The sequence below is a fragment of the Phascolarctos cinereus genome, unplaced genomic scaffold (assembly GCF_003287225.1).
Source record: "Phascolarctos cinereus isolate Bilbo 61053 unplaced genomic scaffold, phaCin_HiC Scaffold_4;HRSCAF=312, whole genome shotgun sequence".
Lineage (NCBI taxonomy): Eukaryota > Metazoa > Chordata > Mammalia > Diprotodontia > Phascolarctidae > Phascolarctos > Phascolarctos cinereus.
The window spans coordinates 670,325,678-670,353,499 of NW_027555847.1; the positions used below are offsets into that span (position 1 = coordinate 670,325,678).

At 41.7% G+C, this 27,822-nt stretch overlaps 1 protein-coding gene across 7 annotated transcripts in view; it reads left to right on the forward strand.

Annotated features, from left to right (window-relative positions):
- HSH2D (hematopoietic SH2 domain containing) overlaps positions 1–27,001 on the forward strand; it is a 42,907-nt gene extending 15,906 nt beyond the window's left edge. For 2 of the 7 annotated variants that reach the window (XM_078154053.1, XM_078154052.1), the window contains exons 2-6: positions 10,787–10,928; positions 14,864–14,953; positions 17,312–17,477; positions 21,654–21,782; positions 25,667–27,001. In XM_078154053.1, coding sequence (XP_078010179.1) covers positions 10,819–10,928; positions 14,864–14,953; positions 17,312–17,477; positions 21,654–21,782; positions 25,667–26,320 — 1,149 coding nt within the window. In that variant the 5' untranslated portion in view covers positions 10,787–10,818 and the 3' untranslated portion in view covers positions 26,321–27,001. Of the gene's footprint in view, positions 1–976; positions 1,208–10,786; positions 10,929–14,863; positions 14,954–17,311; positions 17,478–21,653; positions 21,783–22,827; positions 22,941–25,488; positions 25,589–25,666 lie in introns of those variants that run through there. The other 5 variants (XM_078154055.1, XM_020969216.2, XM_078154057.1 and 2 more) reach the window with 5 other exon arrangements.
- The last annotated feature ends 821 nt before the right edge of the window (positions 27,002–27,822 follow it).

Consider the following 27,822-nt stretch of genomic DNA (forward strand, 5'->3'; position numbering starts at 1 on the left):
AGCTGTTCTTAGTATTTATTTTTATTGGCTGGGCACTGGGGTTAAGTGAATTGCCCAGGGTCACATGGCCAGTATCAAACGTCTGAGACCAGATTTGAACTCAGGTCCTCCTGACCCCAGGGCCAATGCTTTATCCACTGCACCACCTAGTTGCCCCTGTTTCTAGGATTTCTTTTGTAGATCCATCTATACAATAAGTTTCCTTAAAAGGGGGGTCTGCCTATCAGGCAGTCTTAGTATGCAACTAGAGTTTTCAGAGCTAGCTTATTCCATGCAATCGGAGCAACCATGCTTGCAATGCAACAGAGGCTATGTGATGAAACGAAAGATTACTAGACTAGTCAGACCAGCCCTCCCAGTAACATTCTGGATGAATTTTGGCAGAACCAGGTGATCTTTGTGGATTCTTCCGTCTCTGAAGTCCTCTGATGTTTTGAGCAATCAACAAGCATTTATTAGGTGCCCTGTTATGGTGATGACTGGACATTGCAGGACACAAAGACGAAAACCAAACAGCCCCTACCTTTAAAGAGCTCGCATGCTGGAGCAGTTATATCATTCTTGACCTCAGTTTCTCCATCTGTAAAATGAGAGGCTGGACTCTAACATCTCTCCCAGTTCTGCCATCACGTGTTCTAAGGTCCCTCCCAGTTCTGGCATCCTGTGATCTGAGGTGCTTTCCAACTCTGTAATTCTGTGTTGTAAGACCCCCTCCAGCTCACGCATTGTATGCTCTAAGGTTCCTTTTTTCTGTTTTGTGATCCTGCATCTACAGCCATATGTTACTTCCATGTTAGCTGTTCCACTTACTCTGAATTGAATTTAGCAGTCTCTTTTGTCTTCATTCACTTCCTGAACCTCAGAAAACCTGCTCTCCAGGCAATCATCTTGTGATTCAGGGGAGGAAACACACCTGTTCTAGGCCCTGCCTATCCATGACGTACAAACATTGAACTGAAACTCACCATAGCTGGACAGAAACTGAAATACAGTGTTTAGGTGGCCAGAGATTAAACTTCACGTGTGGTCCTGTAGGCCTTCTTGAGGTAATCTCAGCTTGGGCTTGGGAGGGCTTATACCATCCTAAGTCTTTAATGCTATTGGCAAACATCTGGACTATCAGACCAGGCTTCTAGGAAGTTGATCACCCATTTGAAGAAGTGAAAATCCCAAAAGAACAAGGTGTATTTATTCAGACAATAGGAAGGTAAGCTTGACTTCCATTCTTGACAAAATTTTAGAATGCGTAATTAAAAGGATGGTTTGCGAACATTTAGAAAGGGAAATGAGGATCACAAAAAACTCAGCATGGGTTCAATGAGAGCAAATCATGTCCAACTAAATTTTGTTTTGACAGCATTATGAGACAAGCAGACCAGTGGAATGCTATAGAAATGAAACTCCTGCACTTCAGGAAGGAATATCACCAAGTGTCTCATGATACCCTTATAGACAAGAATATTTCCCTAACTCTCCACCCCCTATTAGAATGTAAGAGAACAACGATGGCTTTTCATTTTGTCTTTATACAATCTGAGTATCTATACAGTCCAGTTTTCTGCATGTGGTAGGCATTTAATAAATGCTTATTGGATTGAATTGGATTAGATTGGATTGGACAGGACTGGAAGACAGAAAGATTTAAGCTGGCTCGTAGTAAATTTAAGTGAATTCAGAACTGGTTAAATAATCAGATCCAAAGAATGTAGGCCAGTGGATTGATGGGGGGATTGGCTAGATAACCTCTTCCAGTTTTAAACCTATAATATTATGATTAGTCTAAGTCGGAGTTTCTAGTGGCATGTTTCTTGGTTCAAAGTGGCACAGTATATAGAATATTGGACTTGGACTCTAGAACCCTTAAGTTCAAATCCTGCCTCAGGCACTTACTAGCTATTCAACCCTGGCCAAGTCACTCTACCTCTCTCAGCTTCAGTTTTCTTATCTGCAAAATGGGGATAACTGCACCTACTGAGGAACAAATGAGATAATATATGTAAAGCATTTGGCAAATATTAAAACGCTATATAAATGCTAGCTAAGATCCAATCAGATAGTATTTGTAAAATGCTAAGCACAGTACCTGGTACATAGCAGGTTTTTAATACATTCTTATTCCCTTTCCCTCATCTTTCCTTTAGGTATCATTATTATATCTATCCTTAGCCTTCTTCTACAAAACATTTTTATCAATGACTTGGATGAAGGCATAGAGTCACGCTTATCAGATTTGCAAATTACATAAAGCTTGGAAGGATAGCTATCATGTTAGACCACAGAATCGATATTCCAAGAGATCTCAGCAGGCAAGAAGGTTGGGTTAAATTTAACTCAGAAAAAATTTAATAATGATAAATGTGAAATATTATATGGGGGTGGGGAGAGAGAAATGAGCAGAGCAGTGCCAATCCCACTACTAGACTAGATTGAGTCAAAAGACCTGGGTACAAATCCTAGCTCTCCTAATTACCACTCATGGGACCCTTGGCAAGTCTTCTCACCTCTATGGGTCATTTTCCCCTCTGTAAAACGGTGCAGATGGGGGGGTGAACTTGAACTAGATGACTTCTAAGTTCCCTTCTAGCTCTAAATCTACCATCTCATAAACAACAATAGTAGCATTTATATAACACTTTAAGGTTTGCAAAGCACTTTACAAATATTTTTTCATTTGATCCTCACAACAACCCTGTGAGACAGATTATTATCACCATTTTTACAGATGAAGAAACTGAGGCACAGAGAGATTAATTGTCTTATTCAGGATCTCACAACTAGTAAAAGTGCCTGAGGCCAGGTTTGAACTCAGTACTTCCTGACTCCAGTCCAGTGCTCTATTCGCTGCACCACCTAACAGTCTGACTTCCCAGGCATAGGCTAGGGATGATGGGATCAGCAAACACCCACTAGCTGGCGTTTGGAGAGCAATCACTCCCACAAGTCCTCCTGTCCCTCCCTCATCTCAGGGTCAGAAGGTGAAAGGCACTGATCAGCTGATTCTTCCCCAGAATCCACTGTGGTTACCTAATTTGCACCTTCTGATTCCTGAATCCTGTGATTCAGAGTCAACAGGTGTGGGAGGGGAAAGGAGCACCCCTACCCTGCTTCCTCTCCCTATAATCTCATACTCACCCTCCCCAGCCCCTTTTTTTTATTTGCTCTCTCCTTCCACTCGGCTTTCTAGACCTCTTTCTCTCCCCTTTATTCTTTCCATTTTTTTGTTTTGTTTTTCTGGTGAGGCAATGGGGGTTAAGTGACTTGCCCAGGGTCACACAGCTAGAAAGTGTTATGTGTCTGAGGTCGGATTTGAACTCAGGTCCTCCTGACTCCAGGGCTGGAGCTCTATCTACTGTGCCACCCAGCTGCCCCCATTCTTTCCATTGTTTTGTGCTTATGGGAAACTCTGCATCCCTGGGCACTATCTTCAGTGCTGATGACTTCTCTCATACCTCCCAACACACTAGTCTTAGAGGAAGTGTCAGCATCCTCCTCACTCCCACTGCCCCCTCCCAGGTCTTCCCACTGCCATCACCACTTAGCAAATGCTCTTCCTTTGAAGTCCACTCAGGAATGAGGATTGGCATCTCTATCATCCAGTCCAGATCTTTTCTTTGTAATCTACTGGCCTTCGGGTCCTTCTTTCCTTTGAGAGTTCAGTAGCTGGCTTAGAGTTTCCCCCTCTACCTTAATCCTTGCCTTCTGTCTTGCCTTAACATATTGAGTGTGGTATAGGGTGAAGGGTGGAGCCTTGGCTTGAATCCTGCCTCACATACTAGCTGTGTGACTTTACCCCTCAGAGTCTTGGTTTTCTCATCTATAAAATGGGAAGACTTGTATGACCTAGCTCATAAAGTTATAGGGAAGAAAGCTCTCTACAAACCTTAAACTGCTAGATAAATGTGAGTTATTATTATTGAAAGCCTGAATATACACATTGATGTCCTTTTGAACACTGTGAACTCCCAGTTCATTAACTTCCTCAGCTTCTATAACTTAAATCTTCCTTCAAGTCAAGTCAAGTTAACCAGCATTTATTAAGTGCCTCCTCTGTGTCAGGCACTGTGCTAAGTGCTGGGGATATTAAAAAAAAAAAGCCAAAAACCTAGTCCCTGCCCTCAAGGAGCTCACCTTCTAATGGAGGACACAACACAAAAACCATTACGTAAGTACACAGATACATCCAAGCTAGATTGGAGGTAATCTCAGAAGGAAGGCCCTAGCATGGGGATGTGGAGGGCAGAGCAGAGAGATTGAGAAAGCTGTACTTCAGTTACCCCTGGGATAATAAGAGCTTAAGACTCACCATCACCCGTAACTGTACCTTTTACCTAAAGCGGAACTCTTGAAATTCCCCTCTGATCATCATTTTCAAACCTTCTATTTCTCCCTTTGCTTCACTCCTCCTAAATCTTTCTCTTCACCATAACTTCCATTTCCTCCATCCTCCTTGGTCTCCCAACCCATCACCTCTACTTTGGATTCTCTCTTTCTCTTTACAGTCTTGTCCTTAAGGATAACCAATTCATTGCTCTTTACTCCTGTCTCCCTTGGCCTTGTGCTTCCATCATTCACCCCTTGCCAATCCTCAATTCTGGATCACCCTCACCATCTACCTTCTCTATTCCTACTCCTATGCTGTTGAATGCCAGGAATGGAGGAAATCATAAAACCATGTCATCTGAATTCATTACAAACTTGTGTTCTCTAAGCAAAAGCTATACCACAACTCTCCTCTTCTTCCTTAATTTTTCTATATCTCACACCTCTCAGTGGCTGTTCCAAATCTGAAGTCCCCAGTGCCACCTCATCTCACCCCAGCAAATACTTTCACCTCCTACTATAAATATTATAACACTATATACTATAATTATATCTTCGAAAATATTGAAACCATTTATCACTAGTACCCTAGGATTTCAGGGTTCCCAGAACGCTTAAACCTCAACAAAGCCAAGTGAATGAGTCCTTACTCAATAGGTGAAACACCTATTGTTTGCCTAGTTGAGGAGGGATGGGAGAAACTGATGGGGTTTGAAAAGACTCTGTTGACCTCAAAGAGTTTTCTTTTGAATTGGAAAGACAAGACTAATGTACTACCTGCCTCAGTGCCTCAGTTCCAATATCCCTCTGCCTGAAATGCTCTTCTTCCCCATCTGTACCTGTTAGCATCCTTTGTGTCCTCAAGGAATAGCTCAAATGCCACATACTCCATGAAGCCTTCTTTGATTCCTCCATCTAAAAGGGATCTCCCTCTTCCTCTGATCTTATGTGTATTCCTCTTACAGACTTTTCATCTTCTAATTTGTGTAGAGGGTAAAGACCAGCAAAACCCAATCAAGATTATACCCTTGTTAATCAGTTTTACAGGGTTAAAAGGTGAAACCTTCATCCTGATATTAATGCTGTCTCCTTTGATATAGGGTATAAACAAATCCATTAACACCACATTTGAGGATGACTGATTGAATCATGACTAGTTATAGACATGAGCTATGCTCTTAGATTTGTCTTTTAAAAGGGAGATCTGAAAATACTAACCAAAACAACACTGAAGTTCAACTTCACACCTAGCAAAGAGGACAAAAAGGAAAATAACAATGGTTGGAGGGGCTTTGGAGAAAGGGGCACATTGATGCAGTGATGGTGGAATTATGAATTGATCCACCCATTCTGGAAAGCAATCTGGAACTATATTCCCAAAGTCACTAAACTGTGCATATCCTTTGAATCAGTGATACCAATACTCGATCTATACCCCTAGGGAAATCAAAGAAAGATCCATATGTACAAAAATATTACTATCAACACTTTTTGTTATGGCAAAGACTTATAAACTGAAGAGGTGTCCATCAATTATGGAATGGCTGAACAAATTGTAGTATATGAATATAATGGAATATTATTGTGCCATAAGAGATGACAAAGAGAATAGAGATTCAGAGATAGATATCTAGGACATCTATGAACTGATGCTAAGTGAAGTGAGCAGAACCAGGAGATCAATTAAATGATGACTGTAATAATGTAAAGGAAACCTGTGAAAGACTTGAATGAATGAATGAACGAGTATTTATTAAGCTCTTTACTATATGCAAAGCACTGAGGATACAAATAGAGAAGCAAGATGGTTCCTGCTCTCAAGTAGCTTGCAGTCTAATAAGAAGAGGCAACACACATAGGTTTCAGCTGCAAATCAGAAGGAAAGACCTCCTAGTCCTTAGTGTACAGAAGCAGCAAAGAAGATGGGAATACATCTTCTTTAATGTTACTTCTGCAGATAAAACCATATCCATTTCTGATACTCAACTATTTGATGGTGTCAAAGACTTTGTGTTTAAGAACTTTCTTTCTAGGTCTTCAGTAGCAATAGATGAGGAGGTTCGAACAGCTGCTTCCTCATGATGGCTGCCAGGGGCTAGACTCAGTATTCTATGCTGTTTCCATCAGGGTGTGAAGGGAGGTGATGACCTGACCTGCCTGGCACATGCTGCTTCCTTCCTGTCTCTCCCACAGCCTTGCTGCTTTGACTAAACTGAATCTAAGCTTGCCCTGTGGGTTGCAGTTGTTCAGCAATTATGATAGGAGTGGTTTTCCTCTTCTCCAAAGGGGGTGCTTCCCTGGAGGCGGCAATCTGGAAATAGGGCTGGTGGTCTTGGGGTACTATTATTTCTCAGGCCTTTGGGCTTTTCCTGACCATCAATAGCTGTTGGTCAGTTGGTCACTGGATGGTACAGGTTGTATTGAAGATAGTAAGTCCATTCTCCACAGGGTTTGCTTCTCTCATTATTGGCTGTGGGGGGCCAGGTTGAAGCAGATCAAATGGTTTGAAAGGTACCACTATCCCTGGACTTAGGGTCCTGATCCATCTCCATGTATGTGTAAGGGGAGATGGAAGCAGTGGCTTACTTGGCACATGCCACTTCCCTCTTATGATACCTTGGTTCTACTTACATTGAGAACTTGCCTTGAGATCTCTGATACATACAGTAACCAAACAGAACTTCTGAAGGCTAAAGAGGAAGCATGCTTCCTGCCTGTTGGGAGATGGGTGATGGACCAGAAGTACAAAAAGAAGCATATTTTTAGACATGACCACTGTATGGATCTGTTTTGCTTAAGATGAATCATTTGACTGTACTTGACTCTATTCTTCATTATAGTCCATGTTATACACAGCTGCCAAAATAATTTTCCTTCAGTGTTGATATGACCATGTGACTCCCCTACTTAAGCAATTCTAGTGACTTCTTATTGCCCCCATAACCCACCAGCTATACTCCTTTTGGACTTCATATCTTCCATTATTCTGTAGTCCATCATCCATACAGTACAAAGAGTAAGCTGAATCAATAGTCACATGGAAAAAATGCTCTAAATCACTGCTAATTAGAGAAATGTAAATTAAACTGAGGTACCACCTCTCACCTATCAGATTGCCTGATATGACCAAAAAATGGAAAATGACAAATGTTGGAGGGGATGTGGAAAAACAGGGACAGTAATGCACTGTTGGTGGAGTTGTGAACTGATCCGACCATTCTGGAGAGCAATTTAGAACTATGCCCAAAGGGCTATAACATACCCTTTGACCCAGCAATACCACAGCTAGGTCTGTTTCTCAAAGAGATCAAAGAAAAGGGGGAAAGACTTATTTGTACAAAAATATTTATAGCAGCTCTTTTGTGATGGTAAAGAATTGGAAATTGAGGGAATGCCCATCAACTGTGGAATTGATGAAGAAGTTGTGATATATGATTGCGATGGAATACTATTGTGCTATAAAAAATGACAAGTGGGATGGTTGCAGAAAAAACTGGGAAGATGTATGTGAATTGATGCAGAGTGAAGTGGGCAGAACCAGAAGACCAGTAGGAGCAATATTGTAATAATGATCATCTGTTTAAGATTTGGCTACTCTGATGAAGACAATAATCCAAGACAATTCCAAAGGACCCATGATAAAAAATGCTCTCCACCTCCGGAGAGAGAACTGATGAACTCTCAATGCAGATTGAAGTATATTTTTTTTACTTTCTTTACTTTTCTTGGTTTTCCTTTTTCTGTGTTTTTTCCTTTGCAACATGGCTAATATGGAAATGTTTTGCATGACTTCACACGTAAAATTGATGTCAACTTGCTTGCCTTCTCAAGGGGGGGAAGGGCAGGAAGGAAGAGAGGATTTGGAACTCAAAAAAAAATGTCTTAAACAAATGCTAAACAATGTAATGATTCGAGACAATCCCAAAGGACTACCGATGAAGCATACTATCTGCCTCCTGAGAAAGAACTGATATTGGGTGAATACAGACTGAAGCATGCTATTTTTCACTTTCTTTCTTTCTTTTTTTTCTTTTGAGTTGTCTTGTACAAAATGACTAAGATGGAAAGGTTTTACATAATACACATGTGTAACCTACATCTGATTGCTTACTGTTTCAGGGGGAGGAAGGGAAAAATAGAATTTGGAACTCAAAACTTTAAATAAAAATGTTTAAAATTTTTTAGAATAAATACTTGTTGAACTGAAAAATTAATGAATGCTAAAAAAAATTTTACATGTAATTGGGAAATATTTAATGAAATAAATAAAAATATATTAGGGAAAAAAGTTTTTAAAAAGAATGAGCTGAGCAGGAAATGAAATGAGAGCATGGCTGAGGAATTAAGATATTCAAGCCTCCCACCCATTTTAGGGTGGGGAATGCTTGGTATTTGAAGTCTTTCAATTTTTTATCTTTTATCTTTTATCTTTTATCCACTACAGACCTTCAGTTTACACTTATGTACTTGGCAGACATTGGTATGTATTTACTTTATGCTTTCTGTGTTTTCATAAATGCTTATCATTTCCTCTATTAGAACGTAAGGTCCTTATGAATAGGGATCATTTCATTCTCTGTACTTTCTCCCAGTGCCTAGCACATAGTAGGTGCTTTAATTGATTGCTTTGTTATAATCAAGGACTTCCATTTAATTTTTTTTTTGTGAGAGGAGAGAGAGAGAGAGAGAGAGAGAGAGAGAGAGAAACTTTATTTTTAAAAATAGGCTTTAAAAAATGAGCTATGCAGGGGCAGCTAGGTGGCACAATGGATAGAGCACTGGCCCTACAGTCAGGAGGACCTGAGTTCAAATCCAGCCTCAGACACATAACACTTACTAGCTGTGTGACTCTGGCCAAGTCACTTAACCCCAATTGCCTCACAAAAAAAAAAGAACTATGTGTAATAGAGATTTGCCGTGTCATGTAGAATCCTTTTTCTGTTCTGTATGTAAGGAAACATTTGTCTTTGTTGATGTTTGTCAAGTCTAGATGATGATCATGGTGGTGATGATGATGATGATGATGATGATGATGATGATGATGATGGGGTGGGGGGGTGATGGTGATGACGATTTTAAAAGAGAAAGGTAGGAAACAAGAGAAAAGGACAGAACCAGAGCAATGTTGATAAGGAAGAGACTTCACAGAAAGACTTGGCCATGGTTCCTTGGGCTCCTCCAGGGAAACACATGCTCCCAGGAAATGACAGATCTACGTGTCCCCAGTGAAGACAGTGGCTCATAGCGACTGTGAAATAGAGAACTCCTGGGCTAAGCCCGAAGCCATAGGCATGTGAGTTGGCCAGAGTGAATTGTCAGTGGTGAAGTACTGGAAGCTGGCAGAGTTACTGGACAAGTAGAGGAATTCCAGGACCAAGCCACCTGTACACTGAGAAGGAGTTTCTGGGCAACACTAAGTGCTTGGACCAAGCCACCTGAAGGGAAGAGCAAGAGTCTCTGGGCAGCCCCCAATTCCTGCACCCATTGTCCTGGAGAGAACTAGTTCATGGACAATGGTAAGCTCTTGGACTAAATAGAAGAGTTTGGGACCAAAAAGGAAGCAGAGCCAAGTTGCCACAAGGAGACAAAAGAGAAACCTTGGCCTTACCCTCCACTTGCTCAGTGAGTGCATATTTGAGAGAAAGGGTCCAACTCTTTGGCAAGCCCAAGACTGAACAGATCACATTTGACTATTTAGCAATATTTATTATCTTCCCTTCATAGTGGGCCCTCAGTCCTAGGTTAGTCCTATAAGTCTGGAGGACTGCATACTTCCCTGGGGAAAGGCAAGGCCCACTAGAGAAGAAAAGAGGTTTTTTTGATGGTTTATAGACACACACATAAGTTCTTTCTGATATGTGTTTCTGTTGAATTAAATTAAGTCTGTCCTCTATGCAATGTTTTGTTAACCTGAGTGCTGTCATGGGAGTTGAAGACTCTTTTACCATTTTTGTAGAGACCTGGACACAAGCTAACTTCTGATGTCCCCAAAGCTGGTCCATCAATAAGCATTTATTAAGCACTCACTTTGTGCCAGGCACTGTCCTCGTTGAGAACCCAAGCCAAAGAGTGTTTTGTGAAAAGCTGATCTGGGGAACCCAGTGACTTCAGTTCTGGGCCAAAGGCCTGGCTCTTTAGTATTTGCTTGTTTCTTCTGCTTTGTCCAACAGGCAAACCCTTAACACCGTGTACCTTAACAGAACGTGAGCTCCATGACTACAGGGATCATGATTTATTTAGCTTTGTTTCTCCAACAGAGTCATGAATACACTGGGCCCTTCATAAAATGTCTGTTGACTTAATGCATGAACAAAAATTAATTTCATATTCCCAGATGCCTGAAGTCAGTATCTATATATTCTCCAGTGGCTCAAAAAGACTAATGCCCAGAAGGGAACATAACCTGAGGCAGGAAAGGAGCCTGTAGCTGAGTTGATCAACTTTAACTTTCATTCTCCTTATATAGGTGGCACATAGAGGGAGAACACAGAAGACAAAATGCAGGCAACATCCCTTTACTCTCCTTTGGACTGGTGTGGAGAGATTGAGACCAGCTGGCTGATGCGAGATGGGATCCCCACATGGTACCACGGAGACATTTCCAGAGAGTGAGTATACCCCCCTTGTGTCAGCTGAGTGGGGCAAACAAAGGATCCTCTCCATCTTCCCCAGAGTCAGAGAGGCAGGCAGCTGGGAATTCTGGGTACTCATAACCGAGATGTTAGAGAGAAGACCTCATGACAAAGCAATACATCTCTCAGCCCCAGCAATGGATGAATGATACTCACACATGTGAAGGAAGGCAAGAGAAGCAGATGGCCACCTGTTGGCTATGTTATTCCTAGTTCCAGGTCTCTGCCAGCTTGAACTTCTCCCTTTCCATGCATAGAACAGAGCCCCAGGAATAATTATTATTAACAATGATAATAACTATTATTTCTATAGCACTTTAAGGTTTCCAAAGGGCTTACATAAAAAACAAGAACACACCTACCCAGCAAAACTGAGCATAATCCCTCAGGGGGAAAAATGGTCATTCAGTGAAATAGGGGACTTTCAAGCATTCCTGACGAAAAGACCAGAGCTGAATAGAAAATTTGACTTTCAAATACAAGACTCAATTGAAACAAGAAGAGATAAACAGGAAAGAGAAATCATAACAGACTTATTAAGGATGAAATGTTTACATTCCTGCATGGAAAGATGATATTTATAACTGATGAGTCCTTTGTCAGTATTAGGTTAGTTGGAGGGAAAAAATTATACGTATGGATAGATAGATAGATAGATAGATAGATAGATAGATAGATAGATAGATAGATAGATAGCACAAGGTGAGTTGAAGATGAAGGGGTGATATCTGGAGAATACAATTAAGGGGTGAGAGAGAATTATATTGGGAGAAGGAGAAAGGGAGAGGTAAAATGGGGTAAATTATCTCACATGAAACAGACAAGAAAAGGCTTTTACAGTAGAGGGGAAATGGGGGAAGATGAGAGGGAATGAGTGAATCTTATTCTTATCGGATTTGGCTTAAGGAGGGAATAACATACACATTCAATTGTGTATGGAAACTTCTTACCCTTCAGGAAAATAGGGGGGGAAAGGGACAAGAGAGCAGGGAGATGATAGAGGGGAGAGCAGATTGGAGAAGGGGGTAATCAAAAGCAAACACTTTTAAGGTGGGACAGGGTCAAAAGAGAGAATAGAACAAATGGGGGGAAGAATAGGATGAAGGGAAGTATACTTAGTTTTTCACAACATGACTACTGTGGAAGTGTTTTGCGTGACTACACATGTGTAACCTGTATCGAGTTACTTGTCTCTTCAATGAGGGTGGCTGGGGAGGGAGAAAGGGAGAAAATTTGGAACCCAAAGTTTTAAAAACAAAAGTTAAAAAAATTGTTTTCACATGCAACTGGGAAATAAGAAATACAGGAAATGGGGTACAGAAATCTATCCTACCCTATAGGAAAATAGAAGGGAAAGGGATAAGAGAAGGGGTGGGGAGAGATAGAAGGGAGGGCAGATTAGTGGAAGGGGCATACAGAATGCATGCCATCTCGGGGTGAGGGGAGGGATGAGATGGGGGGAAAATTTGGAACTCAAAATCTTGTGGAAGTGAATGTTGAAAACTGAAAAAGTAAATAAATTAAAAAACAAAAACAGGGCAACTAGGTGACACAGTGGATAGAGCACCAGGCCTGGAGTCAGGAGGACCTGAGTTCAAATCTAGCTTCAGACACTTGACACTTACTAGCTGTGTCACTCTGGGCAAGTCACTTAACCCCATTGCCTAGCCAAAAAAATAAATAAATAAACAAACTCAAAGTGCTTACATATAAAAATGAACGCTGGACTTGGAATCAGGAAACCCAGCATTCAAAGCCTGCCTCATATACTTACTAGCAGAGTGGTCTGAGGAAAGTCACTTAACCTCTCTGTGTCTCAGTTTCCTCATCTATAAAATGGGGATAATAATAGCACTTACAAGGCTGTTAAAAGTCTCAAATGAATTAACATATAGCAAGTATTTTCTATAAGCCTCAAAGCGCCATATAAACACTAGCTATTATTGTTGTTGTTATTATTATCATTATTATTATTATTTGATCCTCACAACAGCCCTGTGAAGTAAGCACTATTATTATCCTCATTTTGCAGATGAGGAAAGTGAGACACAGAGAAGCTTATTGACTTGCCAAAGGTTCACAGGGCTGGTAAGTATCTCAGGCAGGATTTGAACTCAGGTCTTTTTGACTCCAAGTCTAATGCTCTCGCCATTGTGACATTTAGCTATTTAAATGTCCATAAACTGAACCACTGAACTTTAGCCAGTGGGAACCACCTAGGGGGATGTATGGGGTATTCAGAGGCCTGACACCTCTGGTGGGAGGGCTTGCTAAGCCTTTTTCAGGGCTACTCAGCCACCTTTGGTGTCCACATATCCCCCAACTCTCACTTGTGGCTCCAAGAAGCTGTAGCATGTGCAGTGTCCACATCCTGGTAAACCATCTCCGAAGATAGGCTGAACCAGGCTGAGGGTGACCAAGGTGTCTCAAACCCCAGTGAGGTAGGGGGATGAAGACTTCCCCTGGTGGAGTGGACAAATGAGAACAATTTGTTCCAATAGCCATGAAGGCTGCTGAAGCAGGTGCTGTTGGTGTGCTTAAAGCTTGGTCAGGCATCAAAGATGCCAAGGTCATCCACTAATCCAATCCATTGCCAGTCTCCTGACTTTTGTCTTGCCACTGGACTTCAATGACTCTGGAAGACAGAGTGAGGCTGATGACTTTGTCTCACTTGAATCCAATTCACTCAAAAGTCAAGGCATCACCTTTGACATCATTGGTCCCTTTTGAAAGGAAGGACAAACAATAAATCCTCTAGAGCTAGCTAAAGTAGGCAGTATATGTCACCACATGGTGCAATTGTCAGATAATTCTCTGTAAACCTCGTTTAGTATCATTTCTCCCTTATCATCTCTACTCAGACACACTTTCCTGAGCAAACTTCCACACCCCGGACCTTCCCCTTCCCTCTCAATACCTAGGACTTTAGAACCCTGTTCTCTGCTAAATCTAACCTAATAAATTGGCACCATGCTAAGTGTCTCTCTCTTGGAGGCCACAGGCATACATTTTAACAATGGCATGGAATGCCATAACCAGAAGAATTAATAATGGAATTTCGGGTACTGTTAACAGCCCAATGATAAGAGATACTTTTGAACAGCAGACCTTTCAAAATGCCTCCCCTTTACATCATGTAGGCATCCTCCTGAACATCCACATGTACAAGGAGGGGTCCAACCCTGTCCTGTCATATTCCAAAATGTGTACTGAAAAGTTATATGATCATAAGAGATGCCTGCTGAGTCTTAGGATCATCAAACTAGCAGCTGCTATAGAATGTTATATGCATAGAGCTTCAGAGTTGGAAGGGGACCAGAAGCAGCTGGTCCAAAGGGGCCTGAGCAGAAATATCAGCTCCCACAGCCCTATCAGGTCGTTACCCAGCCTAAGGCAATGGAGATGTGCTTAGCCTAAAGAAGGGGAAACAAGCCAATCAACTGCCTCCGAATTAGACTGTTTCTGTGAGTGCACACATAAGGGAAGTCGCAGAGTGGCAGATGTCTGATCGAAGAGCTTCCTGACAATTAAAACTTCCCAACCACTCAGTGAGGTAGTCAGCTCTCTGTCACCAGAGTTCTTCCAGCAGAGGCTGCGTGGGCAGGGTTTTTGCATGATGAGAAGGAGATTACAGAATGGGTGGCGTTTGATTAGATGATCTCTGAAGTCCTTTCTATCCCTGGAATTTAGAGATGAGAGAGCCTTGGAAGTGGGGTTTGGAGGAAACTAAAGTTTACAGGATTTTTTGATGAGGAGAGGGATGGGGAGGGTGCTGTCCTTGGTGGAGAATTGTTTGTAAACTTTCCCAGGGTTAGGGAGTGGGAGGTGGTCTCTCTAAATAATTAGACAAAGGTTGATTGAGTCCTGGGATCTGCCCTGGCATCACTTCAGGTTTGTATATATCATTCTAGAGCTGCTGAAAGTTTGCTCCAGAAGAAACCTCTGGGATGTTTCCTAGTACGTGTAAGCCAGAGTCATGCGGGCTACACACTGTCCTACAGGTAAGTAGATAGAACAGGAAGGAGCAGATCCCTCCCTTCCAGACCCAGTGTGGTATATAACAAGCTGACAGTATCTAGCTGGAATCTGAAGACTTGAATTCAAAACCCAGTTCTTTCATTTATAATCTATGTGATGTTGGCAAAGCCATTTAATCCCTACAGGCCTCAGTTTCCCTGCTTGTAAAATGAGGAGGTCAGACTAAATGACTTATAAGACCCTTTACAGCTTTCAATTTGTGATCTCTGATCCTGCAATATTTTCCATCATTTTCGGTTGCATACCACTCTTCGAGATCCCATTTGGGTTTTCTTGGCAAAAAATACCGGAGTGATTTGCCATTTCCTTCTCCAGCTCATTTTACAAATGAGGAACTGAGGCAAACAGGGTTAAATGACTTGCCCAGGATCACACAGGTAGTAAGTGTCTGAGGCTGGATTTGAACCCAGTAAGATGAGTCTTGCAGATTCCAAACCAGTGCTCTGTGCACTATGGCGCCACCTAGCTATCCTTAGTAATTCATAATACAAGAAGGGCTGAGACTGACACACTCTCCTAACGAAGGGGGGTGGGGGCGGTGCGCGGAGAGCGTGGGGCAGGAACAAATTACTTTTAACTTCTCATATTTGCATATGAGAGAGCATAGTCCGAATTAGTTATGAAGTTAAGTCTTTAAATACGCTATGTAAACTTCCGGACCGCTTAAAGGAAGAAAGCCGCAGCAGAGTCCAAGTAGCCCACTTTTTCAACAATGCAGAAATTACGCCTCTTTTTGTATTCCCAGCACTTAGCTCAGTGCCAAACGCAAAGCGGGTGCTTAATAAATATTGATTAGCAACAACAAAAAAGAAAAAAATGTTGATTAGTTGAAATTAGCATTTTTCCCTGAGGGTCCGTGCCTACAGGGATTATACTCACCTCCAAATACGTGGTTCCACAATTTAACAAGCAGACATACTCTCTCTCTCATAGGTTTCTGCTTATCTTAGTACTTGCAAAGGTCTTTTTAAAGACAAAGACAAAAAAGCAAAGAAAACAGGAAAGAAAAATCAAGCGTTCCCTCTCAGAGGGAAAGTGGGTTCCCAGTAGGGAATGGAAACAGCAATGGAAAATTTGAGGTTGCCTACAGGTCACCCTCTTACCTTAAAGATCAAATGAGGTCATGTTACTAAGGTACTTAGCACAGTGCCTGGCACATAGTCGGCATTTAGTAAATGCTTGTTCTCTTCTCCCCTTCAAGTGAGAAATCAAACTGTCCTGAATGAAAATTCTTCTAGGTCCCAGCCATCTAAAGGGCATGGGAAATTTCTACAGAGAACTGTTAACGCACAAGGAATTTCAACTAAAGATCTGGACAAAATTTTCAATGCATGAATGAGAATTTAAACAATTACTGCATGCCAAGCTCTGTGCTAAATGCCAAAGATACAAATAGAAATGCAGAATTAGTCCCTGCCCTCCAATGGCATACATTCTTTGTTTGTTTTGTGGGGGCTTTAACTTAATTTCATTTTTTCAACTATTTTTCTCTCTCCCTCCCATTTTAAAAACAAAGCCAAAACCCTTGTAATAAATATGCATAGTCAAGCAAAACAAATTCCTGCATTGCCTGTGTCCAAAAAATATTCCCCCCATTCTGCACCCTGTCACCTCCTGTCAGGAGGTAGGTAAGCTAGTAGTAGGGTGACAACATCTATAGTAGGTTGGTAGTGAAGGAGGGATATTTTGAGGGATGGCTGATGGAGCCATTTTTGTTCCATCATTTCAATTGTGTCCAGCTGTCCGGGCTCCCATCTGGGTTTTTCTTGGCAGAGATGCTGGAGTGGTTTGCCATTTCCTTCTCCAGGGATCTGCTTTAGTGAATAGCAAGAACACCTATTTTAAACCTGAATTATTTATATGCAAGTACTTGATAGTCTTGCTTTCCCTGGAACTTATGCTGATAATTGTTTCAGAAAAGCCTTTCTCCGTAAGAATGATGCCCAGGCCCAGTTCTGTAGGAATTATTAAAAAATAGAGAGATTCAGAGCACTGTCACTGATTTTGATTAATTAATAAAACAGCCTTTTTCATTAGGAAATCCGCCTTCCCAACCCTTTCTCCTTCCTTCCCCACTTTTCTGTTGAGCCTCTCCTTCCTGACTTTACCTTTTCCCTCTTCCCCCACAAAACTGAGGCACGATGACTCTGACACATTCTCTCGGGGAAAGAGGACCAATCCTCTCTCATCTCTCAGATTTGGATTCAGGAAGAGCTAGTTTTCATTCCTATCCCCAATCTTGAGCTCTGAGATAGCTCCGCTCACTCCAGTTACCTTCCACACATAGAAACCGTACCTGACTCATGTTCTCTTCCCTTCAGAGGTAGGGACCGCTGCCGCCACTTCATGATCAAGCTTTTGGCTGACGGCTACTTTGCAATCCCTGGAGAAAAGGGTGTCCACTCAACATTAGTGGAACTGGTGAATTTCTATCAGAAAATCCCCTTCGAGCCCTACAAGGAACTGCTGACTCAGCCGTGTGGCCAGGTAAGGACGGGAGGGCTCTGGGTGGAGGGTCTTTGCAGGGAGCCTCTGCTACCTCACTGGCAGATAGATGGAACTGGCCAGGGTACTCCCCAGAAGTCAGAAGCATGAGCAATAGCCTGCAAGTAGAATGACAGAGACAGTAGAATTACTCCATTTCCTGGCAAAATATCTGAAGATCCCATCAGAAGGATTCCTCACAGATCTGGCCATGCATCCCAATTCCGCTGGCCACCTCCAAACATATGTAGGGGAAGCCACCATACACAGGGATTAATCTAGATGACTAATGTAGAGTTCTATAATAATAATAGCTAACATTTACATGGTGCTTTAATGTTTGCAAAGCACTCATCATATGGTATATTATTTGATCCTCACAACAACCCTGGGAGGTAGGTGCTAGCACTGTCCCTATTTTACAAATGAGAAAAATAAGGCTGAGGGAGGTTAAATGACTTGCCCAGGATCACACAGTGAGTAAATGGCTGTGAGCTTGGGTGACTGAAGGGACAGTAAGACTTGAACTCAGACCTTCCTAACTCCAGGTCCAATACACCATCCTCTGCCCCAGCTAACTACCTCTGTAATTCTAGAGTTAGTAATTCTAGGATTCTGTGATCCTAGGGTAAAATAATTCTTGTTGTCATGGCAATTAAAAAGGTTCAAGAGACATAATTTCTGGATAATTTAATCATTTTATTAATAATGCCAGCATTTTAATAAAAGGGTGGTTATTTGGCCATCTCTCTCTTAGACCAAAGACCATCATGGAGGCAGGCTGATGGCTTATATGTCCGTTTGGAAGAGGAGTGCTGGGCCTGGAGTCAGGAAGACTCAACCTCCTGAGTTCAAATCCAGCCTCAGACACTTACTTGCTGTGTGAACCTGGGCAAGTCACTTAACCCTGTTTGCCTCAGGCTCCTCATCTGTAAAATGAGCTAGAAAAGAAAACACAAATCATTCCAATAGCTTTGCCAAGAAAACCCCAAATGAGGTCATGAAGAGTCAGACACAACTGAAAATGAATGAACAATGAATTTTTCTCTCCATCCTCCCCCTCCCATTGAGGGAAAAAAAAAAAGCAAACAACCTTGTAACAAATATGCACAGTTAAGCAAAACAGATTCCTGCATTAGTTGTATGCAAAAAGAAAAGTCTAATTCTGCACCCGGAATCTGTCATCTTTCCATCAGATGTGGATAGCGTGTGGAATCATGGTTAGCACTGAATTGAATAGAGTTCTTAAGTCATTTAAAGTTGTTCGTCTTTACAATATTGTTGTTATTGTATAAATTGTTCTCCTGGTTCTGCTCACTTCCCTCTGCATCAATTCATATTAGAATTCCCACATTTCTCTGAGGTTGTACCTTCCCACCATTTTTAATGGCCCAGTAATATTCCCTTACATTCCTATAGCAGAATTTGTTCAGCCATTCCTGAGTCAATGGGCACTTCCTCCCTTAGCATCATAGTGACCTGTTCTTGATGAAGCCGTATTTTTTTCTTTAAGATCACTACTTCATTATTTAGATATTCATTAACCATCTCTTTAATAACATCCTAGAATGTTACCGGGATTTGAAATCAAGCTCATTGGCATGTAATTTACAGAGTCCAGTCTCTTCCCATCAAAAAGATGTTTTGGAAGTTATTTTTCTCTCCTATAGTTCTCTCTCAATGCAATCCAGTTTTTCCCTAGATAGTTCTGCCATCTCTAGTAGCTCGTCATACCTAATCTGCTGTTTCCCTGTCTCAAGTCCAGTGAGAGATACTTGTGGCTTTGTCATCAAGCAGCCCAGAGCTTACTGGGGATGGTTTGATAGCACCAACCTCTTCTGACTTCATTGTTTCCTTGACTACTAATCTCTGGACAACCCATCCACATGCAGCACTAACTGGGAGGGTTTCTTTTCTTCATGCTGAAATGCGTCATCGCTCTGGACTTTGCCCTATCGAACTCTTCTCTGGTCTTTGCAAATGTTCCAAAATTGTGATATCAGGGTTCTGTGGTTTTGGACCAGATTTATGAGATCAAATGCGAGTCACTTGAGCTTTTCCCTTTGTCTCACCTGTTAAAAAATGGTAGCTCTCCTGAAAAACATCCTAACTTGCTACTCTGAAGTCCTTGCATTGGCTCATACCCAACCTTCTCTCAATTTCCAAATGTCAACATCTCCTCAGAGCCATGACTCATGACATTTTCAGAAGACCCTCCCCATTGAAGGAGAGTCTTATACTCTTTTTCTGTCTTCTTTCTTGAGGGGTGATGGGAGTCTAGTAACCAGTAACCTTTTTATACTGGAATGTACCATTGTTTCAACCCACTTACTCATTAGCCTCCTTGTAGAGGCGAATCATGCACAGGTCTATTAAGGAATGGCAGCCCCATTGTCCTTAGCCCCAATTCCAGGAGATGCTAATATGAAAAGTTTCTCAGGAGGATTCAAAGCCAAAACTTCACATCAACATTTTAAAGATTTAATAGCCATTCTTATTTTAACTAAAATAATAATCAAATCTTACATAGAAGTGCAATGGGTAGTGAGTATTTAAGACCTTTCCTTCTAATTGGTCTCCCCACCTCAAGTCTCTCCCTGCTCCAGTCTGTCTTTCACTCACTGCCAAAGTGATTCTCCTAAAGCATGGGACTGACCGTGTCACCCCCTACTCAGTAAACTCTGATGACTCCCTCTTACTTTCAGGATATAATACAAGACGTTGTTATGTCACTTCTGCCCTATCTGACTCTTCATGACCCGATTTTGAATTTTCTTGGCAAAAATACTGGAGTGGTTTGTCATTTACTTCTCCAGGTCATTTTTTAACTGATGAGGAAACTGAGGCAAATAGGATTAAGGGACTTGCCCAGGATCACACAGCTAGTAAATGTCTTAGGCCAGATTTGAATTCAGGTCCTTCTGATTTCACATCCAGTGCTCTATCCACTGCACCACCTAGCTGCCCCATAAGATAAGATACCCTAGCATTTAAATCTCTCATAGCCTGGCCCCTTCCTACTTTTCCAGTCTTTTTATATTCTACTTCCCTCCATTCACTCTGTCATCCAGTGACACTGGCCTTCTTGTTGAGGCTCAAACATAACTCTCTAGTCTCCCAACTCAGTGCCTTCATCTGGAATGTATTTCCTCCTCCCCTCTGCTTCTTAGGTTCCCAGGCTTCCTTCAAGACTCAGCTCAAATCCTGCCTTCTTCAGGAAACCTTGCTCAGCTCCCTCCCACACCTCCTCATCCTTCCCCTTGGACCTACCCTGTATCCATCTGGTGGGTGCCTAGTTAACTTTCATATTTGTCTCTTTCATTAGAATATGAGCTCCTTGAGGGCAGAGGCTGTATTTTTGCCCTTTTTTGTATCCCTGGTGCTTAGCACAGTATCTGGTATAGAGAAAGAATTTAATAAATGCTTATTAGTGAGCTAAGCAGGACCCTAAGATCCTATTATCTGGGTCCATTTGACTTTGAGACTCTGATTAGAAGGTTTCTATGGCTTTGGATTCTAAGACCCTGCAGTTCTATGTTCCAGAGTCTTATGATTCATGTCTTAGTTGCCTTACATACAGAACTCCTTTAGATTTGTCTCATAAGTAAATTCTATTCTCAGGTTCCTGACTTCTCAGCTAAGTTTTATTGTGGACTTGGAGTTAGGAAGACCTGAATTTGAATCCTGCCTCGGACATTTACTAGCTGTGTGAATCACTGAGTAAATCACTTGACCCCTCCTGGCCTCAGCTTCTTCATCTGTAAAATAGGGATAATAATATCTACATCCTAGGATTGTTGTGAGGTTCAAATAAGATGACCTACATAAAGTATTGATCAAAGTGCTAGATAAATGACAGCTATTATTATTTATTTGGTTCCTCTTAATATACTCACTTAGTGGACCTTGCAGGCAAAAAAATATGTCATTTTTGCATTAATATCCCCAGTGTCTCATGTGGTATCTAGTACATAATAATCTATCAATAAAGATTTAATGATCAACTAACCTTTACTAAGCACCTACTATGTGCTAAGCACTCAGCTAGTCGCTGTGAGACAAACACAAAAATGAAACTGTCCCTACTTTCAAGGAGCTTACATATTTTACACAGTAGGCACTTGATAAAGACTGGTTGAATGAATGAAAAGGAATGACTGGGGTTTTTTTTCTTTCCAGGAGAATGAGAACAATGCAGACTATGAGGAGATCTCCTTTTACTCCAACATGGCAGTGGATGGTAAAATCAGAACAGCAGACAGCTCAGCTACCCACATGCCCAAGCCCAGTTCATCTCTTCCCATTGCGGTAAGACATCTTTCCACATGGGTGTCCTGAAGCATTGGCTTTTTCAATAACTATATAGAGAAGATGGAGAAATATGATCTGAGTGCTAGACAATTAGAAAGGCTCAGGAACAACTAGATTGAAAGAGTTGCAATCAGTGAACCAACATCAGCCTGGAGGGAGGTTCCTAAAGAATGAAAAATCACAGAATCTCAAAGCTAGACGGGCCTTCGGAGGCTACCTTCTCTGACCTAACTAGCAATGTCCCCTATAACATCTCCAACAAGCATCATCCAGGCTCTGTTCAAACACCTCCAGGAAAGGGAGGCCCACTACTTCAGGAGGCATCCCATTCCACCTTTGGATAATGTTCATTGTTAAGAAGCTGTCCCTCACATCCAAGCCAAATCTGCCTCTCTGCAATTCCCTCCTGTTGTTCTTGGTCGCTACCCATGCATCTCTCTTTGGCCCAATGGAACATTGGAAAGAGTACTAGAGGCAGAAGATACAGGTTCAAGCACTTAATCTCTTTAGGCCTCAGCTTTCTCATCTGTAAAATATTGGAATAGATGACCTCTGAAGTTCCTACCAATTCTAAACTGTGGTCCTAGGAACATTCTTATCAATGATTTGGAGGAAGGTGTAGATGGCATATTAGACCAATTTGCAAAAGGTTTAAAATTGGAAGAGTTCTCTAACACATTGGATGACATAATCAAAAGCCAAAGATTAATAACAATATTTAGCATTGATACAGCCCTTGAAAGTTTTGCAAAGCACTATGCAAATATTTGGACAGGTAGGTAATACAGTAGCAGGCCTGGAGTCAGGAAGACCTGAGTTCAGATCCAGCCTCAGACACTTATTAGCTATGTGACCCTGAGCAAGTCACTTAACCCCATTTGCCTCAGTTTCCTTATCTGTAAAATGATCTAGAGAAGGAAATGGCAAACCATTCCAGTATCTGTGCCAAGAAAACCCCAGAAAGGATCACAAAGAGTTGGGCATGACTGAACAACTGAACAAGTATAAACCTTATCTCATTTGATCCTTTTGACAACCCTAGAATCCTCACGATTGCAGTTGAGAAAATTGTGGCAAAGGGAAGTTTAAGGACACACCCAGGATCATACAGCTGGTAAGTGTCTGAGGCAGGATTCAGATGCAGGTCTTCTATCAGTACAATACTTGATTCGCTGTACCACCTGGCTATCTCCAAAACATCTAGACAGGCTGAGATAATTGTCTAAAGCCAGTAAGATAAAACTTTCAGAGAAAGTCCTTCAGAGTCATTTCCAAGCCACATAAAAAAAAAAATCCATCTCATCATTTCACAGTTACCACTGATGCACTTAACGCCAAATGTAAGCACCTCTCTAATTTGTGTCCCCCTTGCTTCTCAATGATTTTGGCCTCATTCCAAAAACTAAATCCACTCTCCAAAGCTCAAATAGTCCTCACCACTGAGGATTTTCAGAGTAACATGCTGTAGACTCTGAAGGTTATTCTACTGAGGAGTCCAAAATTAATTTTAACCACATCCTCTTATGGCAGGACTTAGAAGTCAATCAAGTCAAGAAGTCATAAGCATTTATTAAATGCCTACTCTGTACCAGGCATTGTGCTAATCTTTAGATTTTTAATAATAAGCAGCAACAACTAACATATGTGATTTATATGATGTTTTAGGTTATATAAACCATTTACATTATACACACGCATATATCTATGTCTATAGATGGATAGATATAGATAGATAGATAGATAGATAGATAGATAGATAGATAGATAGATAGATCATTCTTGTTACCATTAAAATTGATAAGGACTGAGGCAATTAAATCTGAACATATCAATTTATTGCAAGGCTTGCAACTGCCAGCCAATCAGGTCCATGACTTCCTCGGTAGGCACAAGGACAGCATTTGGAAGTTTACAAAGCATTCTTATCGTCAATAATGATGAACCAAACAATTTACATAATTTTGAGTAACGTGGGCATTCTCTCTTCTGATTGCTTAGAGTTTTACAAATCCTGCGGTTGTTACATGAATATCCTGGAACATTCTGTGGTCGTTACAAGAACATGCCATGAGATATAAGGAACATTTTGTGGTTAGCAACCATTACCTCAGTTTCTCAGCACTGTCTCAACATCTTAATTCCCCATAATTATATGATTTATATGAAAGCAAAATGGAGGACAATCATAAAATGGAAAGGACCAAACAAAATGGAGTTAGTTTTGGATTTCACATTATATGCACATCTTGTTGTCCAGTTGTTTCAAATTCTTCATGACTCCATTTGGGGTTTTCTTGGCAGAGATACTGGAGCAGTTTGCCATTTCTTTCTCCAGCTCATTTTATAGATGAAGAAACTGACGCAAACAGGGTTAAGTGACTTTCCCAGTGTCTGAGGCTGCATTTGAACTCAGGAAGATGACTCCAGGCCTGGCACTCCTTCCACTGTGCCACCTGGCTGCCCCTATATAGACACAGATGTAGACACACACACACACACACACACACACACACATACACACACACACACACGTAATTAGAACCTCACAAGCCTGTGAGATGAGTGCTACAGTTATTATTTATCCCCATTTCACAGATGAGGAAACTGAGGGTTGGGGAGTGTGCAAATCATGAATTCTTAACCTTTTTTTGTATCATGGACCCCCGTGGCAGTCTGGTGAAACCTATGGACCCTTTCTCAGAATAATGTTTTTAAAAGGAAGTCAATTATATTGAAACATAATTATCAACAAAAAAAAAATTTAAATAAATTCCTGGTTTCCAGGTGAAGAACCCATTCTAAGTGACTTGGCCAAGGTCACACAGCTAGTAAAAGGCAGATGCAGGGGGAGGGGAAGGAGAGTTAAGGAACAAGTGTGAGTTCACTTTGTCTGGACCTTTCACAATCTTTTGATTCAGACCAAGTTCCCTCTCTGTCTAGCTCATTCTATACAAGAATCCTAGTCTGTATTCTCCCTCTTGCCCACATTAAAATTCACTTCCCACTTTTCATGCCCCTCCTGGCACCTCGTTCATTACTTTGGCTTAAATCTTTAAGTCCTTAATGTAAAATACATCATGAAAATGTATTATTTGGCCATTAGAGTCCTTTAAAATATATTAGTGGATAGAGTGCTGGTCCTGGAGTCAGGAGGACCTGAGTTCAAATCCAACCTCAGACACTTACTGGCTATGTGACCCTGGGCAAGTCACTTAACCTTGATTGCCTCTCAAAAAATTAAATATATCATATCCTTTTGTCAGACTGAACTATAGAATTTTTACACCTAGAAAGGAACTCACAACATAGACTATGGAATGTCAGAGTTGGAGGGGAATCTTAGAACCTAAAACTTAGAATGTCAGAGCTTTGAGGAGGTGTTAGAGAAAATTTAGTCTGACCCCCTTCTTTTACAGTTGAGGAAACAGGCCCAGAGAAGGGGAAATGACTTGCCCAAGGTCACAAAGCTAGTTAGTGGAAAAACTGGGTCTAGAACTTGGGCTTTGGGGCAGTTAGGTGGCGCAGTGGATAAAGCATCGGCCCTGGAGTCTGGAGGACCTAAGTTCAAATCCAGCCTCAGATGCTGGACACTAGCTGTGTGACCCCAGGCAAGTCACTTAACCCCAACTACATCACAAAAAAAAAAAGATAGCAGAACTTGGGTTTCCTGATTCCTAGCTCTATGCTTTTTTTTTTTTTTAAGGAAGAGCCATCTCCGTGGCATACCCTAATGAAGAATACGGGGCCACACCAAGATCCTGTGTCAGGGAAGGATGCTTACAAGGGGAGGGAGGGGTGGAAAGGTACAAAAACCAACTTTCCAATATTTCCAAGGTCTAGCCCAGAGTGATGTGGCCACTCACACTGAGTTCTGTTTATAGGTATCCCTGAGATCCGTGCCACTACCTTGGAAAAGAATGACAGAGAAGCACAAGGCTGACAGACCAAACTCCTCATCCCAGACAGGGGCAAAACCTTTAGAGCAATCACCAGCCCCAGGGCATACCCAGAGTTCAGGGAAGGCTTTGCTGAATGATGCCCCACAAAAAATCTGGAAGAATCTTAAAAATCTGCCTCAGACGGGAAAGAAAATAACAGAGCAAATAAAAAGCCATCTCTCTGATGTGAAGCTCTCCTTCCCTTTTTCAGCAGTAGCTGGGAGCCATGGAGAGAGCCAAGCCAGGGGGATACCAGGAATTATGGGAGATGAATCTGCCACCCAGGTGGAAGATAGTCATCCAAAGGGGGAAGCACAGACCCCTCCCAGCAATATCCATGCAGATCCTTTTGAACGAGCTCCCCTTCCAAAACACCCCTCCCACCCCAAGACTCAAGATCTCTGCCTGCCTCCAAGGAAAACGGTTGGAACATCAGCTGCCATGATTTCCACTTCTGAGGACGCCACCTTCACTGGCCCTAGAAGGGGGGTAATCTCAGGAACTACATGCCAGGACAGTCCCAGGCCACCCGGTCATAAGCTGGGCTCTTTCCCTGAGGAGTACTATCCACCCCCACCCTTTGCCCCAGGGTACTGAGAGCCTCAGAGGAAACAGAGGGTCACTCACAATGGCAGATGCTCAGTATTCCAGGTGTGGTCTAGGGTGACAGATAGGTCCTATGTCTAGAGCATGGTGTTCAGTTCTGGGCACCCCATTCTAGGATGAACATTAACAAGCTCAAAGAGAATGCAAAAGGAAATAACTAGTTAGTAAGGAAACCAGAAATCCATCAGTATAAGAATCAGTTAAAGGACCCACAGAATTTTAGCCTGGAAAAGAGACTTAGTGGGGATGGCCAATTTCTGTCTTCAAATATCTGAAAGATCATTATAGCAAAGAGGCAATAATCATTTTGCTCGGCCCCTGAAAGCAGAATTTTGACCAATGGGAAAAAGGAACAGAAAGGCAGATTTGGGTTGTTTATAAAAAAGACCTGAGTTCAAGTCCAGAATTTGACACATCCTAGCTGTGTGACCACAACCTCTCAATGCTCTAGGACTGAAACCATCAGTGGCAGGAAAAAGCCCAAACCTGCGTGAGTAGCAGAAGTTTCTGCACCTGGGAGTACCCAATACCAATGAGATTATAGGTTCTATCTCTACCCTCATAAAAGAAGATGCTTCTAACATTAGAGTTACCTAACCATGGAACGGGCTGCTTTGGGTGGATAGTGACTTGCCCATCACTGACTGTCTTCAAATAGAGGCTGGATAACCACATTGTTGATTTTCCTTATCTATGTACCTGTTGTTTATAAGAATGTAAGTTCCTTGAGGGTAGGAACTATTTCCTTTCTCAGTGCTTGCAGTAGTTTGAGCTCTGAACCTGAAGTCAGGAAGAGCTGAGTTCAAATCTGGCCTCGGACACTTTTTAGTTGTGTGACTCTGGGCAAATCACATATGTCTGCCTCAGTTTCCTCAACTGTAAATCGAGGATAATAATGGTACCTACCTCACAGGGTTGTTGTGAGTAGCAAAGGAGATAATATTGGTAAAGTGCTTAGCACAGTTCCTGGTACATGGCAGATACTTCAATGCTTGTTTCCTTTCTTCCTTCCCAGCACAGAGTCACATATGTTATAGGAATCTGATAGATATTTTTAAAGTTGAATTGTAAAGTGAATTAATGCATGGGGTGGGAGTTTAAACCACGTGATCTTCAAAATCCCTTCCAGCTATTAGAGTCTGTGATTTCACAGTCTGGGGAATGGGGGAGCTAGGGAAAAGTAGAACCTTAAGTGTACTGATTCTCTGCTGCTCCCAACCCCAATGCTAAGAAATGTAAACATCAGCTAAAGCTACCTAAGAACTAGAAAGAATTCAAAAATTCAACTTACATTCTGGTATTTCCACTCACTAGGGCACGGTGATATTTTTGTTTTGGGGGAGTTCCCCCACCCTGGAGCTACAAACCAGTCTCTTTACCCTGTTTAACCAGAATTCATTTATCAAACCCCTCAATTAACTGGAACTACTTCAGTACTCTCCTGTTAGAAGAGAACATGTGACAGACCTGGGATGTTAGCGGACACAGGTGAT